Source organism: Ranitomeya imitator, chromosome 2 (genome assembly GCF_032444005.1).
Source record: "Ranitomeya imitator isolate aRanImi1 chromosome 2, aRanImi1.pri, whole genome shotgun sequence".
NCBI classification, from domain to species: Eukaryota; Metazoa; Chordata; class Amphibia; order Anura; family Dendrobatidae; genus Ranitomeya; species Ranitomeya imitator.
The window spans coordinates 388332050-388352260 of NC_091283.1; the positions used below are offsets into that span (position 1 = coordinate 388332050).

Sequence of the window (20211 nt, forward strand, 5' to 3'; positions counted from 1 at the left end):
AAAAAAATGGCTCAAAAGCTTCCCGCCCTTCTTCTGAGATGCAATTAACTCATTGTTGGCCAGTTGTACTGTTATGATCTGGTGGCCTAGGAGCAGCATGAGACGGACTCTGGAGAAGGTGGTCCCTGTACTGACCGCAAACCCTGAACCTAGCAGCGCAACTAGAAGTAGCCGTGGGGGGTACCTAACACTCCCTAGACCCCTCGGCACAGCCTAAGATCTAACTACCCCTAAAGACAGAAATAGGAAACCTATCTTGCCTCAGAGAAAATCCCCAAAGGATAGATAGCCCCCCACAAATATTGACTGTGAGAGGAGAGGGAAATAACATACGCAGATATGAAATCAGATTTTAGCATAGGAGGCCATACTAGCTAAAAAGAAAGAATAGAACAGAGTACTATGCGGTCAGTATAAAAACACTAGAAAATATCCACCGCAGAAAATACGGATCACCACATCTGACTAAAGACATGGGGGGGTATATCTGCATCTCCAGAGAAATATCTAGGCTGCAAAAAATCCTTCACAGACTAAGCTGGACAAAACAAAAACATGAAAATGCACAGAACTATAAAGTCCACTGCAGGTGGACAGCAAAAACCAAGCAGACTTATCTTTGTAGAAAAGCACAGCAAACAGGAGAGACCAACAGGGAAGTGAATCCTTCCAGAACAATGGACAACTGGCACTGACTAAAGGATCCTGCAAAGCTATATACCCCAGTCAGTTTTGCAATTAGTAGATACACCTGTCCACTCCTGCAGTCCAGGCACAACTGCATTACCCTCTACAACCACCGGAGGGAGCCAAAAAGCTGAATTCACAACAGTGTCTCCCTCCCCCACACCACCTCCTCACTTTGCCCCTTGTCAGTCGGTGTTCCTCAAGGCTCTGTTCTAGGACCCCTACTCTTCTCCATCTATACCTTCGGCCTGGGACAGCTCATCGAATCCCACGGTATGCAGTACCATCTCTACGCTGATGACACGCAGATCTACCTATCCGGACGTGACCTCACCTCCTTACTTACCAAAATCCCACACTGTCTGTCTGCTATTTCAGCCTTCTTTTCTGCTCGCTTTCTACAACTGAACATGCACAAAACAGAATTCCTCATCTTTCCCCCATCTCACTCTACCCCTCCACCAGACCTATCCATCAATGTCAATGGCTGCTCACTTTCCCCAGTCCCACACGCCCGGTGCCTCGGGGTGATCCTCGACTCTGCCCTCTCTTTCAAGCCACATATCCAAGCCCTTGCCTCCTCCTGCCGTCTCAAACTCAAAAATATTTCCCGGATCCGTGCTTTCCTTGACCGCGACACCGCAAAAACGCTAGTGCATGCACTTATCATCTCCTGCCTCGACTACTGCAACCTCCTACTCTCTGGACTCCCCTCTAGCACTCTGGCACCACTACAATCCATCCTACACTCTGCTGCCCGACTAATCTACCTGTCTCCCCGCTATTCCCCAGCCTCTCCCCTATGTCAAGCCCTTCACTGGCTACCTATCGCCCAGAAACTCCAGTTCAAAACCCTCACAATGACATACAAAGCCATCCACAACCTGTCTCCTCCATACATCTGTGACATGGTTTCCCGATACCTACCTACACACAACCTCCGATCCTCTCAAAACCTCCTTCTCTACTCCCCTCTCATCTCTTCTTCCCACAACCGCATCCAAGACTTCTCCCGTGCTTCCCCCATACTCTGGAACTCCCTACCCCAACACATCAGACTCTCGCCTACCATAGAAACCTTCAAAAAGAACCTGAAGACTCGCCTCTTCCAACAAGCCTACAGCCTGCAGTGATCCTGAACTTACTGAACCACCGCACAACCTACCCTACCCTCTCCTAGCGTTTCATCACCCATCCCCTGCAGACTGTGAGCCCTCGCGGGCAGGGTCCTCCCTCCTTATGTACCCGTGTGTCTTGTTTTTTGCTCATGTATTTAATTCACGTATATAATGTATTTGTCTATATTTGCCCCGTATTCACATGTAAAGCGCCATGGAATAAATGGCGTTATAAAATGTATAATAATAATAATAAATAACTGTGCTGGCTTTTTTAGATGTTTTTTTTAGCAAAGTCCAGTCTAGCCTTTTTATTCTTGATGCTTATGCGTGGCTTGCACCGTGCAGTGAACCCTCTGTATTTACTTTCACGCAGTCGTCTCTTTATGGTAGATTTGGATATTGATACGCCTACCTCCTGGAGAGTGTTGTTCACTTGGTTGGCTGTTGTGAAAGGGTTTCTCTTCACCATGGAGATTATTCTGCGATCATCCACCACTGTTGTCGTCCATGGGCACCCAGGTCTTTCTTTCTGAGGATGTACCAACTGTAGATTTTGCCACTCCTAATATTGTAGCAATTTCTCGGATTTTTTTTCTGCTTTCGCAGCTTAAGGATGGCTTGTTTCACCTGCATGGAGAGCTCCTTTGACCGCATGTTTACTTCACAGCAAAACCTTCCAAATGCAAGCACCATACCTCAACTGAACTCCAGGCCTTTTATCTGCTTAATGGAGAATGACATAATGAATCCGCCCACACCTGTCCATGAAATAGCCTTGGAGTCAATTGTCCAATTACTTTTGGTCCCTTTAAAAACAGGGTGGCACATGTTAAGGAGGTGAAACTCCTAAACCCTTCATCCAATTTTAATGTGGATTAACTCAAATGAAAGCTGAAAGTCTGAACTTCAACTGCATCTGAATTGTTTTGTTTAAAATTCATTGTGGTAATGTCTATAACCAAATTTAGAAAAATGTTGTCTCTGTCCAAATATATATGGACCTAACTGTAGTAGATTGGTTAAAGACACTATTGGGATTTCTGATACGACCCTGGAAAAATCGTATGCGTGAAACTTAGTCGCCTTATTACACATGCCACAAAACCTAATGCCTAAACAAATTAAAAATCCAATAGTGTACCGAGACACAATAGCCACATGGAAGGAATTTAGGAGAAAATTAAAATTATAATGGAAAATCTCGAGAGATTTACCCATATGGGTAAATCCAGCATTGCAACAAATAGCAGAGAACAAACTATTTCAGGAATGAAGGGTGAAAAAGGATCCATAAAATTGCTAATCTACTGCACGAAGAAGAAAATAGGTGAATAAGTGAACAACAATTCCTACAATTTGGACAAATAAAAGGAACGATTATGACACATTTGATAAATGAGAGGGAAGAAACAAGAAGGAATGCAATGGATAATCTATTATTTGACCGAGCAGGCACACACAATATATCCACAAAATACAGTGGTTTTAAAGACATCCTTGGGAAAATGGACATAGAGCAAACATTTAGATCTTGGGCAAAACAAATAAAAGGTGAGGAAATTGGGGGAAATAATACTAGCAGGTTGGCAGGCAGTGCGGAAAAATATTTTGAGTGAAGTTTGGAGAGACACACAATGTAGGATTATGCATAGAACTATACTAGCCTTCAACATACCAGTATCTTGAACAATGAGGGATCGCCTGGTACATTGTCCAAATGTAAACTTAGAGAGCCCGATTTACTACACAGACTCTGGGGCGGCCCTAAAGTACAAGAATTCTTGAAAGACAAAACAGATGATGGAAAATTTGGGCATTGGGAGTATATTATTGCACCCGTTATCATTCCTTTTCCATTACTGGAAGGGAGATGGAGCCACACAACAAAAAGGAAAGGAAACATTAAGGGTACCGTCTCACAGTGGCACTTTGGTTGCTATGACGGCACAATCCGTGACGTTCCAGCGATATACTTACGATCTGGCTGTGTCTGACATGCTACTGCGATCAGGGACCCCGCTGAGAATCGTACGTCGTAGCATTTCGTTTGAAACTTTCTTTCGTCATCAAGTGTCCCGCTGTGGCGGCATGATTGCATCGTGTAACAAAGGTGTGCACGATATTGTATACGATGTGCGCATAGTAACCAACAGTTTCTACATCGCAAACACGTCATGAAATTATCGCTCCAGCGTCGTGCATTGCGAACTGTGACCGCAGTCTACGACGCTGGAGTGATAATGGAGCGATGTGGAGCGTCACGGATCGTGCCGTCGTAGCGACCAAAGTGCCACTGTGAGACGGTACCTTAACTCCAGTGTTCCATTTAATTTGTCTGATAAGATTGTCTTAAAAGATTGGCTGAATGATTCCATTCCAATTCGGAAAGCTATAATAAGTCAAATGATGACTTTATTTCACTTAGAATGGCTGGAAGCAGAACGTAAGAAGGAAAAGAGTATAAAATTACTCATGACAAAGTGGAAAAGCTTTTTACCTAAACATTATACAACAAAGAACTTCAGGGAATTTTGAAACCCTTTGAACAGACCAGTTGGTACATATTGGAGGACATGTAAGGAACATTGGGGAAGTTGAAAATAGCTGATCTGAATGTTGATAGAATAGGTGGTAGGGACACTGGTTAAACTAAATATTCTATAATGGTTTGAGATTAAGAAGATGTACATAAAGAAAGAAGAGGTGCACATTTCCTGCATGTCTGAGAAGAGGGAGGGTAAGGGGGGGTTTATGTGTTGATTAGTCTGTATTTTTACCTTACAAATTGTAATGTGATAATCAAAAACTAAAATTAAGATTCTGTAAGCTAAGAAAATGCTTTTGAATGTATTTCCATATATATGTTAAAAAAAAAAAAAAATCGATAAAAATTATTGTTTAAAAAAAAAATAAATAAAATCCTCAATAATCCGAACCTCCCATTCCTGTCTTCAAGACAAAGTCTTCTCGTGTGCTGCACCAATTCTATGGAATGCACTACAATTAATTCCCTAAACCCAGTTTTAAGCGTGGTTTAAAAATGTATTTCTTTAGACTGGCCTATCGCCTCACCTCACTAACTATCCCGCTTGGCCCCTAAAAACGTTTTCTTCAAAATCATGATCCTCGTAGCATCTGTTCACACACCCTCCATGCACTTAATAGCCTTCTGTCTCTGTGCTCTACACATACTAGCTGGTGACCAGTTAATGCAGCATAATATGCATATATTTAGTATATTATAGCTGTATCGTACAGTATAAGCACATTTTACTATTTATCATTCGTATCTTCCCTATTTCCTCATGGATTGTAAGCTTTGGAGCAGGGCCCTCACTCCCTTGGTATCCGAGTTATGTTTATTCGGTAATGTCTTTTTTATCTGTACACATCCCTTCTAAAATTGTAAAGTGCTGCGGAATATGTTGGTGATATAGAAATAAAAATTATTATAAAAAATATTGAACTGGTTGTTACGATTACATGGTCACAAAAGAGGGATTTTTTGGTACTTCCCGTAAAATCTCTTTCTTGGAGCCTTCATTGGGGGACATAGGTAACCATGGGTGTATGCTGCTGCTGCTGCTAGGAGGCTGACACTATGCAAAAAGAAAAAAGCATAGCAGAATTTTTGCCGTTTCCACCATCACCTGATTGCTGCGAGTCCCGCTTTGGTGGTATGCCACCGCCGTGGCGTTGTCCAACTGGATGCGGATGGGTCTGCCTGTCAGGAGATACTGCCAGTGGAGTAGGGCAAGGAATACTGCCCTAATCTCTAAAAGGTTGATGAAAGAAGTGTTTCCTGGGTGCTCCAGCAACCTTGTGTTGTGTACTGTCGGAAGACCGCTCCCCACCCAAGGAGACTGGCGTCGGTGGTGATGACCTGCCACTGAAGGGGGAGAAAGGACCTCCCTTTCAGGACTGAGGAGGACAGAGTCCACCAAGATAGAGACTGCCTTACTTGGGGAGGCAGACAAACGGGACGGTCTAGGGAGGTCGTGGACCTGTTCCAGGTGGACAGAAGGAACAGCTGGAGGGGATGAGTGTGGAACTGGGCGAAAGGCACGGCTTCCATGGAGGCAACCATCTTCCCCAGGACTCCCATACAGATTCGTAGGGAACGGGGAATTGGGCGCCTTAGAGATCGGATTCCCTTGTGGAGAACTGCAAACTTGTCCTTTGGGAGAAAGACCCGAGCCGAGTAGGTGTTGAATTCCATGCCCAGAAATGTCAGCTCCTGGGAGGGAATTAGAGAGGATTTGTCCCGGTTGATGGTCCAGTCGCGGCGGGTAAGGGTGTCCAGAGTGATTTGGAGACTTCGAGCGCAGTCTCGGTAGGATGAGCCCTTGATAAGCAGATCGTCCAGGTAAGGGATAATGAGAATCCCCCTGGAACGAAGGATGGCAATGATCGCCGCCATGACCTTGGTGAAGACCCCGGGGGCAGACCCCAGGCCGAAGGGAAGGGCCGTGAATTGGTAGTGATCGTCCTAGATCACAAACCGAAGGAATCTCTGGTGCCGCACACAAATAAGAACGTGTTGTGAATTCTACTCTTGGGCTCCCTCCGGTGGTTATGAGTGGTAGTGCTGCGGTAGTTGGATCGCAGCATTTATCAGGTGTATCTATTTTTTGCAATTTGGGCTGGGCTATATAGCCTTGCTTGTTCTTTTAGTCAGTGCCAGTTGTCCATTGTTTTTGGAGGATTCACATCCCTTCTGGTCTCTCCTGTTCGCCGTGCTTTTCTTCAAAGATAAGTCCGGGCTTAGTTTTTGCTGTCCACCTGCTGTGGATCTTATAGTTCTGTGCATTTTTCATGTTTTGTCTTGTCCAGCTTTGTTGTGAAGGATTTTTTGCAGCCTAGCTGTGTCTCTGGAGATGCAGATATACCCTCCGTGTCTTTAGTCAGATGTGGTGTTTTGTATTTTCTGTGGTGGATATTTTCTAGTGTTTTATACTGACCGCATAGTACTCTGTTCTATCCTTTCTTTTTTGCTAGTATGGCCTCCTATGCTAAATCCTGATTTCATGTCTGCGTATGTTATTTCCTCTCCTCTCACAGTGAATATTTGTGGGGGGCTGTCTATCCTTTGGGGATTTTCTCTGAGGCAAGATAGGTTTCCTGTTTCTGTCTTTAGGGGTAGTTAATTCTTAGGCTGTGTCGAGGGGTCTAGGGAGCGTTAGGTACCCCCCACGGCTACTTTCTAGTTGCGCTGCTAAGTTCAGGGTTTGCGGTCAGTGCAGGTGCCACCTTCTCCAGAGTACGTCTCATGCTGCTTCAAGGCCACCAGATCATAACAGGAACGTGAAGATACGCATCCTGAATGTCTACCGAGCAGAGAAATTCCCCCGGCTCCATGGCGGCGATCACCGATCGTAAGGATTCCATCCTGAAGTGGCGGAGTCGAATGTGACGATTCAGCAATTTTAAGTCCAGAATCGGACGGAGAGAACAGTCTTTTTTCGGGACTACGAAGAGATTCGAGTAGAACCCCGAAAATAGTTTGTTTGATGGAACGGAACAACTACACCAGCGGTGACCAGGGAAGAGACGGCTTGAAGGAACCCGGGTAATTGGGACGGCTGCTTTGGTGGATGAGAAAGAAAGAAGTGACTTCCTGTGAGGGAAGAAAATTCGATCTTGTAACCGGAGGCAACGATCTCTCTGACCAAGGCGTTGCTGACCACCGACAATCAGGCGTCCCTGAAGGAAAGAAGCCTGCTTCCCCACCCTGGAAAGACTTCCAGGTGTGGGCGACCTGTCACTTAGAATGGAACCTGTTGGAACGGGACCCAAAGGACCTGGAAGATCGGCCTTTAGACCTGCAGCTGGGAGAAGGTTTGTAAGAAGGTTTCCTTCGTTCACCTGAGGCAGAGGGACGCTCTTGCTGTGAAGAGGATTCTAAAGCTGGAAATGGGCGAAAGGACCTAAAGGGCCGAGGGCCCTTCCTGTTGAAAAGACGCTTGGGTCTAGAGTGAGGGAGAGAGGTGCTTTTTCTCCCAGTAGCGTCCAAAATTATCTGGCCTAGCCAAGCCCCTGGAGCCTGGAGCCTTGGAAGGCCAAGTTGGTGAGGGATCTTTTGGAAGCAGTATCTAGGCTCCATGCCTTCAACCAAAGGATACAGCGTATAGCCACTATGTTGCTACTTGCTCTGGCAGAACAGCCTGCCACATCCAGGGAGGCAGCCAAAATGTATTTGCCAGCGTGACCAATCTGGTCTGCCAATTCAGCTAGCTCGTCCAGAGAAGCCGAAGCTAAGATGCCTCGGCGATGTATCTTGGCCCAGGCGGTGACAGCTTTTGCCACCCAGGTAGAGGCGAAATTGGGGCAGAGGGATGCACCATGCACCAGATGCCTCAAAGGCTGATTTGGCTAGTGCCTCGATCTGCCTGTCTGTCGCGTCTTTAGGAGACGCACCATCGGGTAAGGATAGAACTGTCTTAGAGGAAAGATGAGAAACCGGCGGATCTACCTTGGGGGACTCTGCCCATTTGCAAAGAAGATCGGCGCATAAGAGGTATAGGACGTCTAAGTGTTTTCTTCCCGGAAAGCGCTTTTCAGGATGCTCCCAGTGCTTCGACAGAGTAGATGCAAACTCCTCGTGGTTGGGAAAGGAGCGGGAGGGACGTTTTACCCACTTGAAAGAGAAAGAAGGTTCCTGGGAAGATGCCTCGACATCTTTCAGTTTGAGGGTTTGAGAAATAGCCGAGATAAGACTATCAACCATGGCCTGCATCCTGGAAGTCTGGTCTGAATCAGAGTCAGACCCGTACTGTGAATCTATATCCGATCCAAGGTCCTCCTCCGAAGAGGAGAATTGGGAAGAGGAGAGCAGCTTCGGTGCTGCGGAGGGACCCGGAGAGCTGGAAGAGGAGCCTGACAGAGTCCTCTTTCTAGAACAGCTAGCTGGTCTGTCTATTTGAAAGTTGATATCAGGTGCGTGCGATTCGCCATGAGAGACGTTCGGAGCACTGGTGGCTGCAGATAGCTGTGGAAGTCGTTCAAGCGCCTGGACCAGAGACTGGGATAACTTAGTCAGGTCAGAGACCGACTGGGACATGGCAACGGCCCACTCTGGGGGAGGGGGAGTGCACTCATCCCGGGAGTCGGAGGGCTGCTGTGGGGCAGACATGGTAGGAGGACTGCAGGACTGACAGAGAGATGATGACTGGCGTGAGGACCACTTTTTCTTACAACGTGCGCAGGCGTAATAAATTTTAGTGGGCTTAGAAAGAGAAGCCCCTGCAGAGTTGGACAAATGTAGAGCCTGGTGCGCTATTGTGATAGAGGAGTATCAAGGGAGATACTGTGGAGGGGGGCTAGCCAAAGGCACAGTGGTATAGAAAAGAAGGAGAAAAGCCTACCCAGTACAGCGAACTGCAGCAGACAGAGGTTAGCGGTGTTCCTAGAGCCGAAAATCCGTCCAGGCAGAGAGCGATGCACGAGATACTGCGCAGCTTCCAAGATGGAGAAACGTAGGATGCCTCGTGATGAAGGGGGAGGGTGTGGCTTAACTGAGGAGCCAATGTGATAGGACGGGCGGTAATGGAGGGCGTGGCCTTATCGAGTACGACGTCTGATTGGCCCGAGGAGATGCTGAAAGAGTGGCCAGCTGAAATGAAAGTGAAAGTAAATGTGCCGGTGAGAGATTTTCCCGACGAAGGGAGCGCGTCAGAATGTAAGCACGGCGCTGGTACTTGCAGAGGAACGGCGCTTATGAGCGCGGCGAACAGTGACCGCGGGTCCGGGAAGTGAGGGAGGAATAGTGAAAAGGGCGCAAATTTCAAGAAGAAAGGGCGGGCTCAGCAGCTCCCTCTAGTCTGAGAGAGAGGAGCGGAGGGAGAAACCGTTGTACCTGTAAGGAAAAAAGGATTAGCTGCGGATCCGGGACAGATCCAGGTCCGCCTCCAACAGACACTAAGCACAAACTGAGGTAGTTGGTGCCTGTCAGTGGGTGTATACTGCCGGGGAGGAGCTATCCTTTTATTCCTTTTGCATAGTGTCAGCCTCCTAGCAGCAGCAGCATACACCCACGGTTATCTGTGTCCCCCAATGAAGCAATGAAGAAATATGTTTACTGTAATTGCTTTGCACAATTATTTTCAAAAATAGCTTTGTAGTAAAAAAATCTATGACAAATTTTCAACACTCATATCTCTACATGCCAGTATTTTATATCTGTATGGACCAATATATTATATTTGCAAAGAAAAATGCTATTGAGGTGCTTAGGCTGAGGAAATTCTCTATTGCAATACCTGACTTGTATTGTTTCAGCCTTCCATATAAGGAGTCCCAAGTTGGAATCCCCACTACTAACAAGCTTCAAAAGTATATTTAGAGACATCTACTGAGCACAGAGTCCAGTTTTAAACAGTACTTTGAATACAGAAATATATACTTTGTAACAGCATAGAAGCCTGCTATGGCTGCGAAGGAGAGACATCTGTGTAAAATGGTTTTAGGAAGTTTTGCCCCCAGCAGTTCGCCCCCAGGTACACTTCGCCCCCGAACATTTCACCCCCAGCATTTCGCCCCCAGGTTGTTTCACCCCCGCACATTTCGCCCCCAGCAGTTCGCCCCGGATGTTTCGCCCCCGGATGTTTCACTCCCAGCAGTTCATCCCTGGATGTTTTGCCTCTAGCAATTTGCTCCTGGATCTTTCGCACCTGGGAAAGACCTTCCTGAACTGAACATTGGCAGGTTCGCTTATCACTAATACACCATATGAGTCTAAGATAAAGAATTCTGATCAAATTAGTTTTTTTTATTCTAAAACTTTGTTTTCTAGATGAGTAATTTTACAAACAGACAGGAAAATAGTAAGATTTCATTGGTTACTAAGGAGGTCATGCCCCCTTGGCAGCAGAACGGATCCTGGCTCCCTATGATACATTCAGGGCTGCTTGTTCACAGTCCTCTGCAAAGCTCCCCTTCACCCTCCGCTCATGTGCTCTGTCCTGAACAAGAGGAGGGCTCCCCCCTGCCTGTGTAAAGCCGTTACAGGATGGAACACATAGGGGGGGGGGGGCTTTGCAGAGGGCCGTAAACCAGCAGCCCTTTATACATCATAGGGAATATATTGTTAGTTGCATGCTCCTGTGCAGCCACGCCCTCTAGAATCCATCCACAAGTACTGCTACTAAGGAGAAACAACCTCCTTAGCAACCACTGAAATCCTGCAGCACATGGAGCTTTAACTTGGATGAGACTTTTCACACAGAAGTGAAGCTGCTGGAAGGTCTCCTTTGGAAATGAATATCATGGGCACAGGTACTATAACATAACATGTTTTTTGTAGAGTTATGCTTTAACTGTATATATCAAAACTCTTTTAACAAGAAACATAAAAAGGTATAGAGGGGAAGGATTAGAGAAAAAGAGAAAATACAAATTACAGGTTATAATGCTTGAATTATTTTACAGCTAAAAACACTGCTCTCAAAACATACAATATGTGACCATGAACTAAAATTCAATGCTGTAGGCAATGCCTCTTAGATAATCTATCAAGCTTCTATTATTGAAATCTTGCACGATACGTTTAACCCTTGCTGAAATTGTAGCATACTTTTTGTTTCTTGCAGCGATGGGATTTCCTGCTATTATCTGAATAATTTCAAAACTATGGAGCTCTTGCTGATGTTTCAGACAGTTAATGAACCGGTATATATTTTTGAAAATAGTACCACATGTTTCTCGAAAGCTACAGTGCCATCCTTCGACATCATTATTTGTTCGCTGTTGATCATTCAATGTTCGTTCATACACATTCCAGAATTGAACTGGAAACAAAGGTGCTTGACGTCCTCTGCGATTCATTCGACCGATATAGCGGTCTTCAAAATAGTTGGCAATAGGTATTGCTTCTTGTGGAAAGTCAGGATCTTCCACTAATTCTTCAAATGATTGCACAACATTCTGTGGTGGTAGAAAGGCCAGGGCAGGTATCATGCGTATCCAACGGGCAAGTTCATGGTCACCTTGGAATTGCATCTTGAGTCCTTCATTTTGAACTTTACGCCAAACTGACTGTGATAGGTGGAAAAAGCAACCAGTCTTCACAAGGTTGGGGAATTCACTTTCAAATGCCTGTATTGCAGCTAGTTCAAAATCCAACATCAGGTTGTCTGGCTGCAGTCCAGGCTGCAAGTTCTTCAGCTCTTGCAGCAACCTCTGGTATGTAGAACGGCTCTTGACTGTCAGCAAGGTGTACACTAGCAGAACAACAAGGCCGCTGTGGACTACATGAATTGTGTAAAGTTGCTTAAACAAGGCTGATGTAGTGAAAAACATGCAATCAGCAAACCACTCTTTACTTTGTGCCAGTAGATGGAGATTGTCTCTTGTTCCAAATATCAACATACGGCTGTGTCCAATTCCTAATTTAAAATGAAAGTATTAGTAGAGGAAATAACAGAAAAAGTGTAACAAGCAGCAGACAGAGAATTTTGGGATAAATTCACAAAAAAAAATATCCTAATCAGAAGGCTCTGTTCATATCTCACATTAAAAACTCACATTTTGCTCCAGATATTCTGATTTCATAATAAAAAAAACTGAAGCAAAATCTAGTGTGAAGGGACCAACCAATAGTTTTTTTACAACATATATTGTCCCAGTGGAAAATTATATATTTTTGTTTAAAATTAAAATTACTTCCAAACTTGAAATAGGTCACATTTTTAGGGTACCTTTAGACCCTTCAACTAGACGGCCATTCAGCACGGCCGATCGCCGCCATGCTGAACGGCCGTCTAGTTGACAGCCGCATCCAGACGCGGCGTGCGTCTGGACGTCTGAATGAACGACTGGGCGGGTCGCCCGCCTGAATGGGGCGTTCCATTCAGGTGGATGGGCGCGCTAGTCGTCGGGTGAGCAGCATGGACGTTCATGACGACCGCGCTGCCTATGCTGTCTCATTGAGAGGATTGTGCAGGACGCAAAAAACGCCAGTAAAATCACGAGTGTGCTTTTGGCCTAAGGCATAACTGAATGGTCCATTAGGCTGGGGTCATATGCAGCATTAATGTGTAAATCCCATCCACATGCTGATGAAAAAATTTTGTTTACAAAAAAAAAAAAACATGCAGTGCAGCATGTAAATGTATGCTGCCATTATACAAAGAAAATTCCAGCCATTCAGACAAGGGGCTGAAATCCTGCACTAAAATCTGCACCTAAATCCACAGAGTTAAGTGAAGATTTTGATACAGAATTAGGGCACCACAATAGTGGCCACAATTGCAGGCACAAATAGATTCCCGTGGGATCTGCGATTGCTACCGCAATTACAGCCGCTGCGGAGATGCCGCTCCGCAATCCCCTTCCGTCAGTGGGCACGAGGCCTCAGGCTTTATCCAGACAAGCTGGATTTACAGGCGTATTCCGTGCTGTGTTTCCTGCCTGAAACCCGCCCTTTCATGTCTATGGTGCGGGTTACGGGCGGATTCCGGCCGGGGCCGGAAAACAGCTTCAAAGCTATTTTCCGGCGGATCACGTGCTTAGCTCGCCCATTCAAGGGAATGGGCAAGAGGGAAACCTCCCAAAAAATGCCTGCAAACCACGGGAAATACGCTCGGTTTAGGCCATAGCAGGGCATGGCCACACCCATAGCAGAGCTTGGCCACGTCCCCTATTTGCAGAAGGATTTTGCCAAAGCGCTTGCAAAGTGCTTAAAATGTGCTTGCAAGCAGCAGGCAAAATGCCTCTGCAAATCCTGGCGTATCTCACCTGAGCTCCAGAGTTCAGCCCGACCTGTCCACGGATCTGTAGGACTGAACTATGAGAGCCGTGGAATCAGCCGGCGATGGCAGTTCAGCCCATGCATGCCGAAGACAGGTGAGGCTGAACTCCGAGGCAGCATCCAGGACAGGTATGGCCAGTACAATGCTGCATATTTGGAATTAGTGTTGGCCATAATCTGAAAACACTGTCCGGGCATACACGCCCGAACAGTGTGCGTATATTATACACACACACACACACACACACACACACTGTACGGGTGTACAGCGTGTGTGCATATTTAGCTTTAGTAAATGGCTCCAGGCTGCGCAGTTAAAAAGTAAACAAACCCAGTTACTCACCTCTTTCTCCAGTGTTCAGTACTGGCTCCGTCTCCTAGCCCAGCAGTGCAGGGAATCCCTAATCCAGGCGGCGCATCGCCACCTTTGTGCCTGCCGTATAATAACTACAATGGAGAGTGATCCCAGGACCGCTCACTAGACGGTCCTGGGAAAGCACTACATCACGTCACAGAACAGCCCGGCACATGTGCGTTGGGATTTTGGAATTCCCTGCACTGCCGGAGACAGCGCTGGACACCGGAGAGAGAGTTGAATAACTGGGTTTATTTTTTAACAGTGCAGCTTGGGGCCATTATATATATGCAAGAAAGCTGGAAGAAGAGTGGCTCAACTGAGATTGTTGCTGAGGACTCAGTGTGCTGCTAGAGCAGCGGTTGGCTTCCGCCCGTACTTAATATGCATCCATGAAGAAAGACCTTCGTGCTGCTGAAGTCCTATACAAACCCTTTATTGCATTACAAAGTTCCAAAAGTGCCAGACCACTATCACCCACCCACATATATACATATATATATACACACACACACTGTTCGGGCGTACAGTGTGTATGTATCTATATCTAGCTCTGGAGATTGGATCGGAATTAATTCCAATCTTTCGGTATCATCAGCCCGATCTGATCCTATCTTTCCAGTCATCAGCCAACACTAGTTGGAATCAGTAGGCTTCACTACATTGTATTACCCTCAAAGTTTCCCTTGAAGGCAAAAATCACATAGTATTTTATATCAGCACCTTATAGCCTAGCATTTTTCACATTTGTGCAAAATAAACTTTGCAATAATTATGCATAATAGAATTGTTTTAATACAATGTTAAATGGTTAAGTAGCTTACCAGAGTCATGGAGAAGGAACTGCTGCTGGACACCATCAATACTGATCTCCTGGAACTCCAGGGGGATAACAAGTTGATCAAGGGTTTGAGGTAACCTTGGGATATTGCCAAGTTGCCTTGCTAATCGTATTGTCCTCTTCAGTGATGCTTTCCTTGGGAGAAGTGCTGCTCCTGAAACGACGTCTGTGAGAATCTGTTGTGGTGTCTCCTGTGTTGTCCTTGCCCTGGCAACTGCCTCATTAACAAGTCGGATTGCTTCAGGTCTTGCAGCTTGTGCTGCGTGACTGTGAAGATTGACTACTTTCACAACTTCGCCAGATTCTTCATTGGTCCAAACACGTCCCTTGCAAGTCGACCGTTTTTCACATACCCAGATGGAATGGACATCATCAGCGGTTCGTTTGGAAAATAAGTAAATGTGATTCTCATGGACCAACTTCCTCCTTCCACGTTTGGACAGAACTGAATTCATAGTTGTAGAAAGTGAATTGCTGTGGAAGCTGACTGATTTTTTGTGGCAGTACACCTCTCTTTGTGGAGATTTCAGACACTGCTATATTGTGATGTACAGATGGAATAAAAGCTAGTCTAATGTAACTTGCAGGACATGTGACCTGCTACTTGTTACATCTGCAACAAAACTTGCAACAAAGCAGGTCAGTGCTGGGTCAGGTAAAAGTTCAAAATTGTTTAGATTTTAGGCCTCTTGCACACTGTAATTTTAGAGTACTTTGACACTTGTGTTCGTGGCAGCCAGAGGTCGATCCGCTCTGGATCTGACATCCAGCTGACCCCGGGGCAATGCTGGCGGAATGCTAGCATTCCGCTTGCATTGCCCATAGACGTGAACGGCTGGGTTGCGCGATCTGCAGCCGCCCGTTCGCTTTCGCAATGCCGCATTCCGCTATCAGTGTCAGAACAAAAAGAAGAGCATTTTCTTCTTTTCGTTCCGCTGCAGGTTAGCGGAATGCGGCATTACAGAAGCGAACGGGCGGCCTGTAGTGCATATGTAGCGGAAGTGTGAAAGCACCCTTATGCTGCCACTGTTTTAGAACTCCAGAGCATGTGCTTTACTGGCATTTTTCAGAGCGCTTTTGTGAGCGCTCTCGGTAATGACCCATAAGATACAGGCTATTGATGAACGCTAAGTGCTCAAAAATAGCTCCTGTAATAAAATAAAAAGAGCTGGCCGAAACAGCCTCGCTTTTCCAGCCATTGACTTATCTACTATATAATTGTCTAAGGGTCACTTTCGTCTTTCTTTCTGTATCGTTTTATTCATATATTCATTGGTCGCGGCGTCTGTCTGTCATGTAAATCCAAGTCGTTGATTGGTCGTGGCAAAATGCCCACGACCATTGCCACGACCAATCAGTGACGGTCACAGTCTGCCAGAAAAATGGCCGCTGCTTCACTGCCCTGCACTCACCGCTGACCACTCACACAGGGTTAATGCCAGCGTTAACGGATCGCGGTGTACCGCACTCCGTTAACGCTGCTATTAACCCTGTGTGACCAACTTTTCGCTATTGATGGTGCCTATGCAGCATCAATAGTGAAAAGATGTAATGTTAAAAAGAATTAAAAAAAAAAAAAGTTATTCTCACCCCCTCCGACTTCGCGCTGTCCTCCGCGCCTCTCTCTGGTGCACGCCGTGCCTTCCCATCCGAACGATGCTATGCGTCCAGGACCTGCGATGACGTCACGGTCATGTGACCGTGACGTCATCGCAGGTCCTATGCTCAGACCGGAAGCCACCGCCAGCACTGCAGAGAGGCTCGAGGACTTCAGGGCTCGTGCCTGAGGTGAGTATATCTTTATTATTTATTTTTTTTTAACACGAATATAGTGCCCACATTCCTAGACTACGTGGGCAGTGCAATATACTACGTCGGCTGGCCAATATACTACGTGGACTGTGCAATGTACTACGTGGACTGTCCAATATACTACATAACCTGTGCAACATACCACGTGGCTGCGCCTTCTAGAATACCCGATACGTTAGAATCTGTCCACCATACAGTATATTCAAAATTGGCAATCTTCTTAGCGATTTTTCCAGTGCTTAGCACTTGGGAAAGTGGCTACTGTGAAAGAGGTCTTAGGGCTAAAACACGAGGCTGAAATTCCCTGCCTAATTTGGCGCGAAACATCTGGGGGCCAAAAGCTGGGTGCGAAACATCCGGGGGCGAACTGCTGGGGGCGAAACATCCGGGGGAGAACTGCTGGGTGCGAAACATCCGGGGGCGAACTGCTGGGGGCGAAACATCCGGGGGCGAACTGCTGGGTGCGAAATGTGCGGGGGCGAAATGTTCGGGGGCGAACTGCTGGGGGCGAAATGCTGGGGCCGAAATGCTGGGGGTGAAACTTCCAACTCCCGTGTAAAATAGTGTATTCTTTGTATAACTACTAAATCGTTACATATGAAATCTAGATTAAAAACTCTGTGAACATATCCTAAACCATCTGCATATAATTCTACAACCAGTGAACGAGAAAAATCTGTAACTCTGCCTTTAGTGGTCACTACTCACCTGTGCCGTTATCTGTAGAAATCTCCATTGTAGACCGCTCATCACCCATCACATGTGTCTCTGTAATATTAATGCATTTCACATCTTTACCCTAAAACAAAAATTGCAAAATTCATAGACAGGTAAAAACGTTTGGTGAAATGATTATGAAGAATAGAAAAGATCAAATAGTTGTAGATCTACTGTATAAATACAACCTGTCGGCTCCTAATTGTAACAAGCTGGCTCCATAACCAGGAAAGTGTGAGAAGATCCAGACAACTGTAGGGAGGTGGACCAGGCTAACTGTCCCTCTTGCATGTCTGGGCTGGAACCGTTGAGATTGTCACCATTATTCCGGGGGGGGGGAAGAAATTTCTGACTGGAGCAGTTCAGGACACCCGACTGGTGAGGGTGGATCCGACATATATAGCTCTGAGAGTAGGAAGACGGGACTTTTGACGGGGAACCAGCATGTGAGTACAGAGATGGTTGACTCCTTCTGTGCTGCTTTACCCTGGTGGCAAACTCATCCGTTGGACGCCACACAGTCCAGGGAGACTCCCGCACCGTACAGTGACCAGTACAGAATGCTCATTATTGTTCTCCTACCATGAAGGCACTGCTCAGCAACATCCCTGCGGTGTTCGCTGAGAGCTGGACTCTGTCTGTGACCGTTGAACTGTGCACTTCTTCTGTGGCCTCGACTACTGAACTGCTTTCTTCATCCGCTGAGCCACGGACCTGCACTCGTACAGCTTCTCGTGTGCGGACCAGGAGACCACATGCCGAAGACCCGGAGAATTCACTACCGCACAGAGACAGTGCATCACCTTTCTGCGCGACCGGAAAGGAGACATCTCGTGCCGCTTGCGGCGCCACCGAGGGATTTTCCAGCCACCTTCCTCCAAGGCCCAGAGACTGATTAGTTAAAATCTTTGTTTTCTTCCATACTTTCATTCCCCTGCATCAGTACATTCATATATTACCCCCGTGCTGTTATACTGTTTTTGATAAAAGAACCTGTTAACCCTTGCTCTGTCTCCTGTGTGTCACTGCATCCTATACACCATCTAATGTCTATGATCAGCTTTTTCCCTTCATCTCCACCAAGTTTAAAACATCTCATTTCCATTTAAAGAAGCTCTAATCAGAAAAGGACCAATGTTTCAAACAAATTGCCTGCTTAGTGTATAATGCTGGGGGATAAAACAAGACTGAGCACAAAACCTTCACAGCCTTCTACAAATCATTGGGGAGATTTCATGACAGCTTTTCTCCATCTACCTGATGATCCTGAGGAATATTGGGATCTTCTTGTTTACAGTCTTGTAGAAGAAGAGGACGTGGACGTCTCTCTGGTGTTGTCCTCTCACTAGATAGAACTGGAGGAAACACATACAGGGACTGAGTCATTCCTTACATACAGATAATTAATTATTGGCAGTGTGTATTTAGTCCTGTCTATTACCTGGTGATGTGAGGGGCAGGAGAACCTCCATCATGTCGTCCTTGTACTGATCTTTGTGTCCTTCTAAATACTCCCACTCTTCCATGGAGAAATAGACGATGACATCCTGACACCTTATAGGAACCTGACACACACAATGATACTGTCATCCCCCGATCCCTCCATCGAGTTACTGTATAATGTCCCAGCATTCCCAGCAGTGTCACCTCTCCTGTCAGCAGCTCAATCATATTGTAGGTGAGTTCTAGGATCTTCTGGACATTGATGTCCTCATGTATCAGGAGGCGAGGTGGAGGCCCCGTGATTGGGCTCAGGGGTCTTCCCCATCCCTCAGACACAGGGTCCTGACAGCGCTCACTAGAGGTCTTCTTCACTACTGTGTAATCCTGGTTATGGAGAGACACATTAATAAATCTCACTACAGACATTTCCAGAGTCCTCACCTCTCCAGTTCTGTCCATCTGTTATTCCCATAGATAAGAATGATGTAATGTGACGTCATCAGAATCTCTCACCTCTCCAGTAAGCCGGAAGAGGATCTCTAGGGTAACATGTAATATTCTCTCCGCCATCTTGTCCCTGTCCCTATCCATCCTTGTTGGATCAATCAGGAAAATTCTCTTATATGGAAGATCTCCACTGAGAGGATCCGATATTGTAGAGACCTAAATGAAGTGAAGATAAGCCTTTGTGAAATCATACAGAGCCCCATATAAACATTCTAATTATTGGAAAGAATAAGGAGAAGCATGAAGGAGCATTGTCTTTTCCCATAAGGACTGGCTGTGGGCAAAACGGTGGCTCAATGGTTAGCATTGCAGCCTTGCAGCGCAGGAGTCCTGGCTTCAAATCCCACCAAGGACAAAATCTGCAAGGAATTTGTATGTTCTCCCTGTGTTTGCGTGGGTTTCCTCCGGGTTCTCCGGTTTCCTCCCACATTCCAAAGACATACTGATAGGGAATTTAGATTGTGAGCCCCATAGGGGACAGTGCTGGTGATGTGTGCAAACTGTAAAGCGCTGAGGAATATGTTAGCGCTATATAAAAATAAAGATTATTACTGTCTAGGCCAATAATTGGATGTATGGATTATATATTAGATGAGGATGTAGAGCGACTGAGAAAGTACCAAGGTAGTATAGAAATGCTAGATGACATCGTTCTTCAATGTATTACTTTTTTTTGCAGCATTCTGAAAACAAGCAGTATTTTCCTTAGAGTCGGCAGCTGAATATGTTGCTGATAGGCATCAATGAGGTTTATCGAAGATGAATCTAAGTAACTACCATGAACATCATTGATGTTACCAATTTGCCACGAACGTCACTCGCTCGTGACACTAATTACTCAGATGTGATTGTGGATTGCCAGCTACCAAAACTTTTTCCACAGATTGCGGAGGCATACTGGTACTGGACCAAATTGTTATCCAATATTGACAGCTACAGTGCCTTGCGAAAGTATTCGGCTCCCTGGAACTTTTCAACCTTT

General features: G+C 46.0%; 2 protein-coding genes across 3 annotated transcripts in view; both read right to left on the bottom strand.

Annotated features, from left to right (window-relative positions):
- The window catches only part of LOC138664110 (zinc finger protein 420-like), a 292426-nt gene that overhangs the window by 20554 nt on the left and 251661 nt on the right, over positions 1–20211 (bottom strand). Inside the window, exons 6-10 of one of the 2 annotated variants that reach the window (XM_069750536.1) lie at positions 19236–19385; positions 18927–19106; positions 18721–18844; positions 18537–18634; positions 17271–17361 (exon numbers count right to left, since the gene is read on the bottom strand). In XM_069750536.1, the coding sequence (XP_069606637.1) occupies positions 17271–17361; positions 18537–18634; positions 18721–18844; positions 18927–19106; positions 19236–19385 (643 nt within the window). The remainder of the gene's footprint in view (positions 1–17270; positions 17362–18536; positions 18635–18720; positions 18845–18926; positions 19107–19235; positions 19386–20211) is intronic. The other variant, XM_069750537.1, reaches the window with a different exon arrangement.
- LOC138664118 (uncharacterized) lies at positions 10600–16335 on the bottom strand. The gene is made up of 2 exons (XM_069750550.1): positions 14734–16335; positions 10600–12190 (listed from the first exon to the last, which is right to left on the bottom strand). The coding sequence occupies exons 1-2, from the start codon at positions 15203–15205 to the stop codon at positions 11277–11279; spliced, it is 1386 nt and encodes a 461-aa protein (XP_069606651.1). The 5' UTR covers positions 15206–16335; the 3' UTR covers positions 10600–11276.

Coding starts and splice junctions, on each gene's coding strand:
- LOC138664118 (XM_069750550.1), bottom strand. CDS start 15,205: ATGAATTCAGTTCTGTCCAAACGTGGAAGGAGGAAGTTGGTCCATGAG. Junction 12,191..14,733: donor GTTCCTTCTCCATGACTCTG/GTAAGCTACTTA, acceptor ATTTTAAATTAG/GAATTGGACACAGCCGTATG.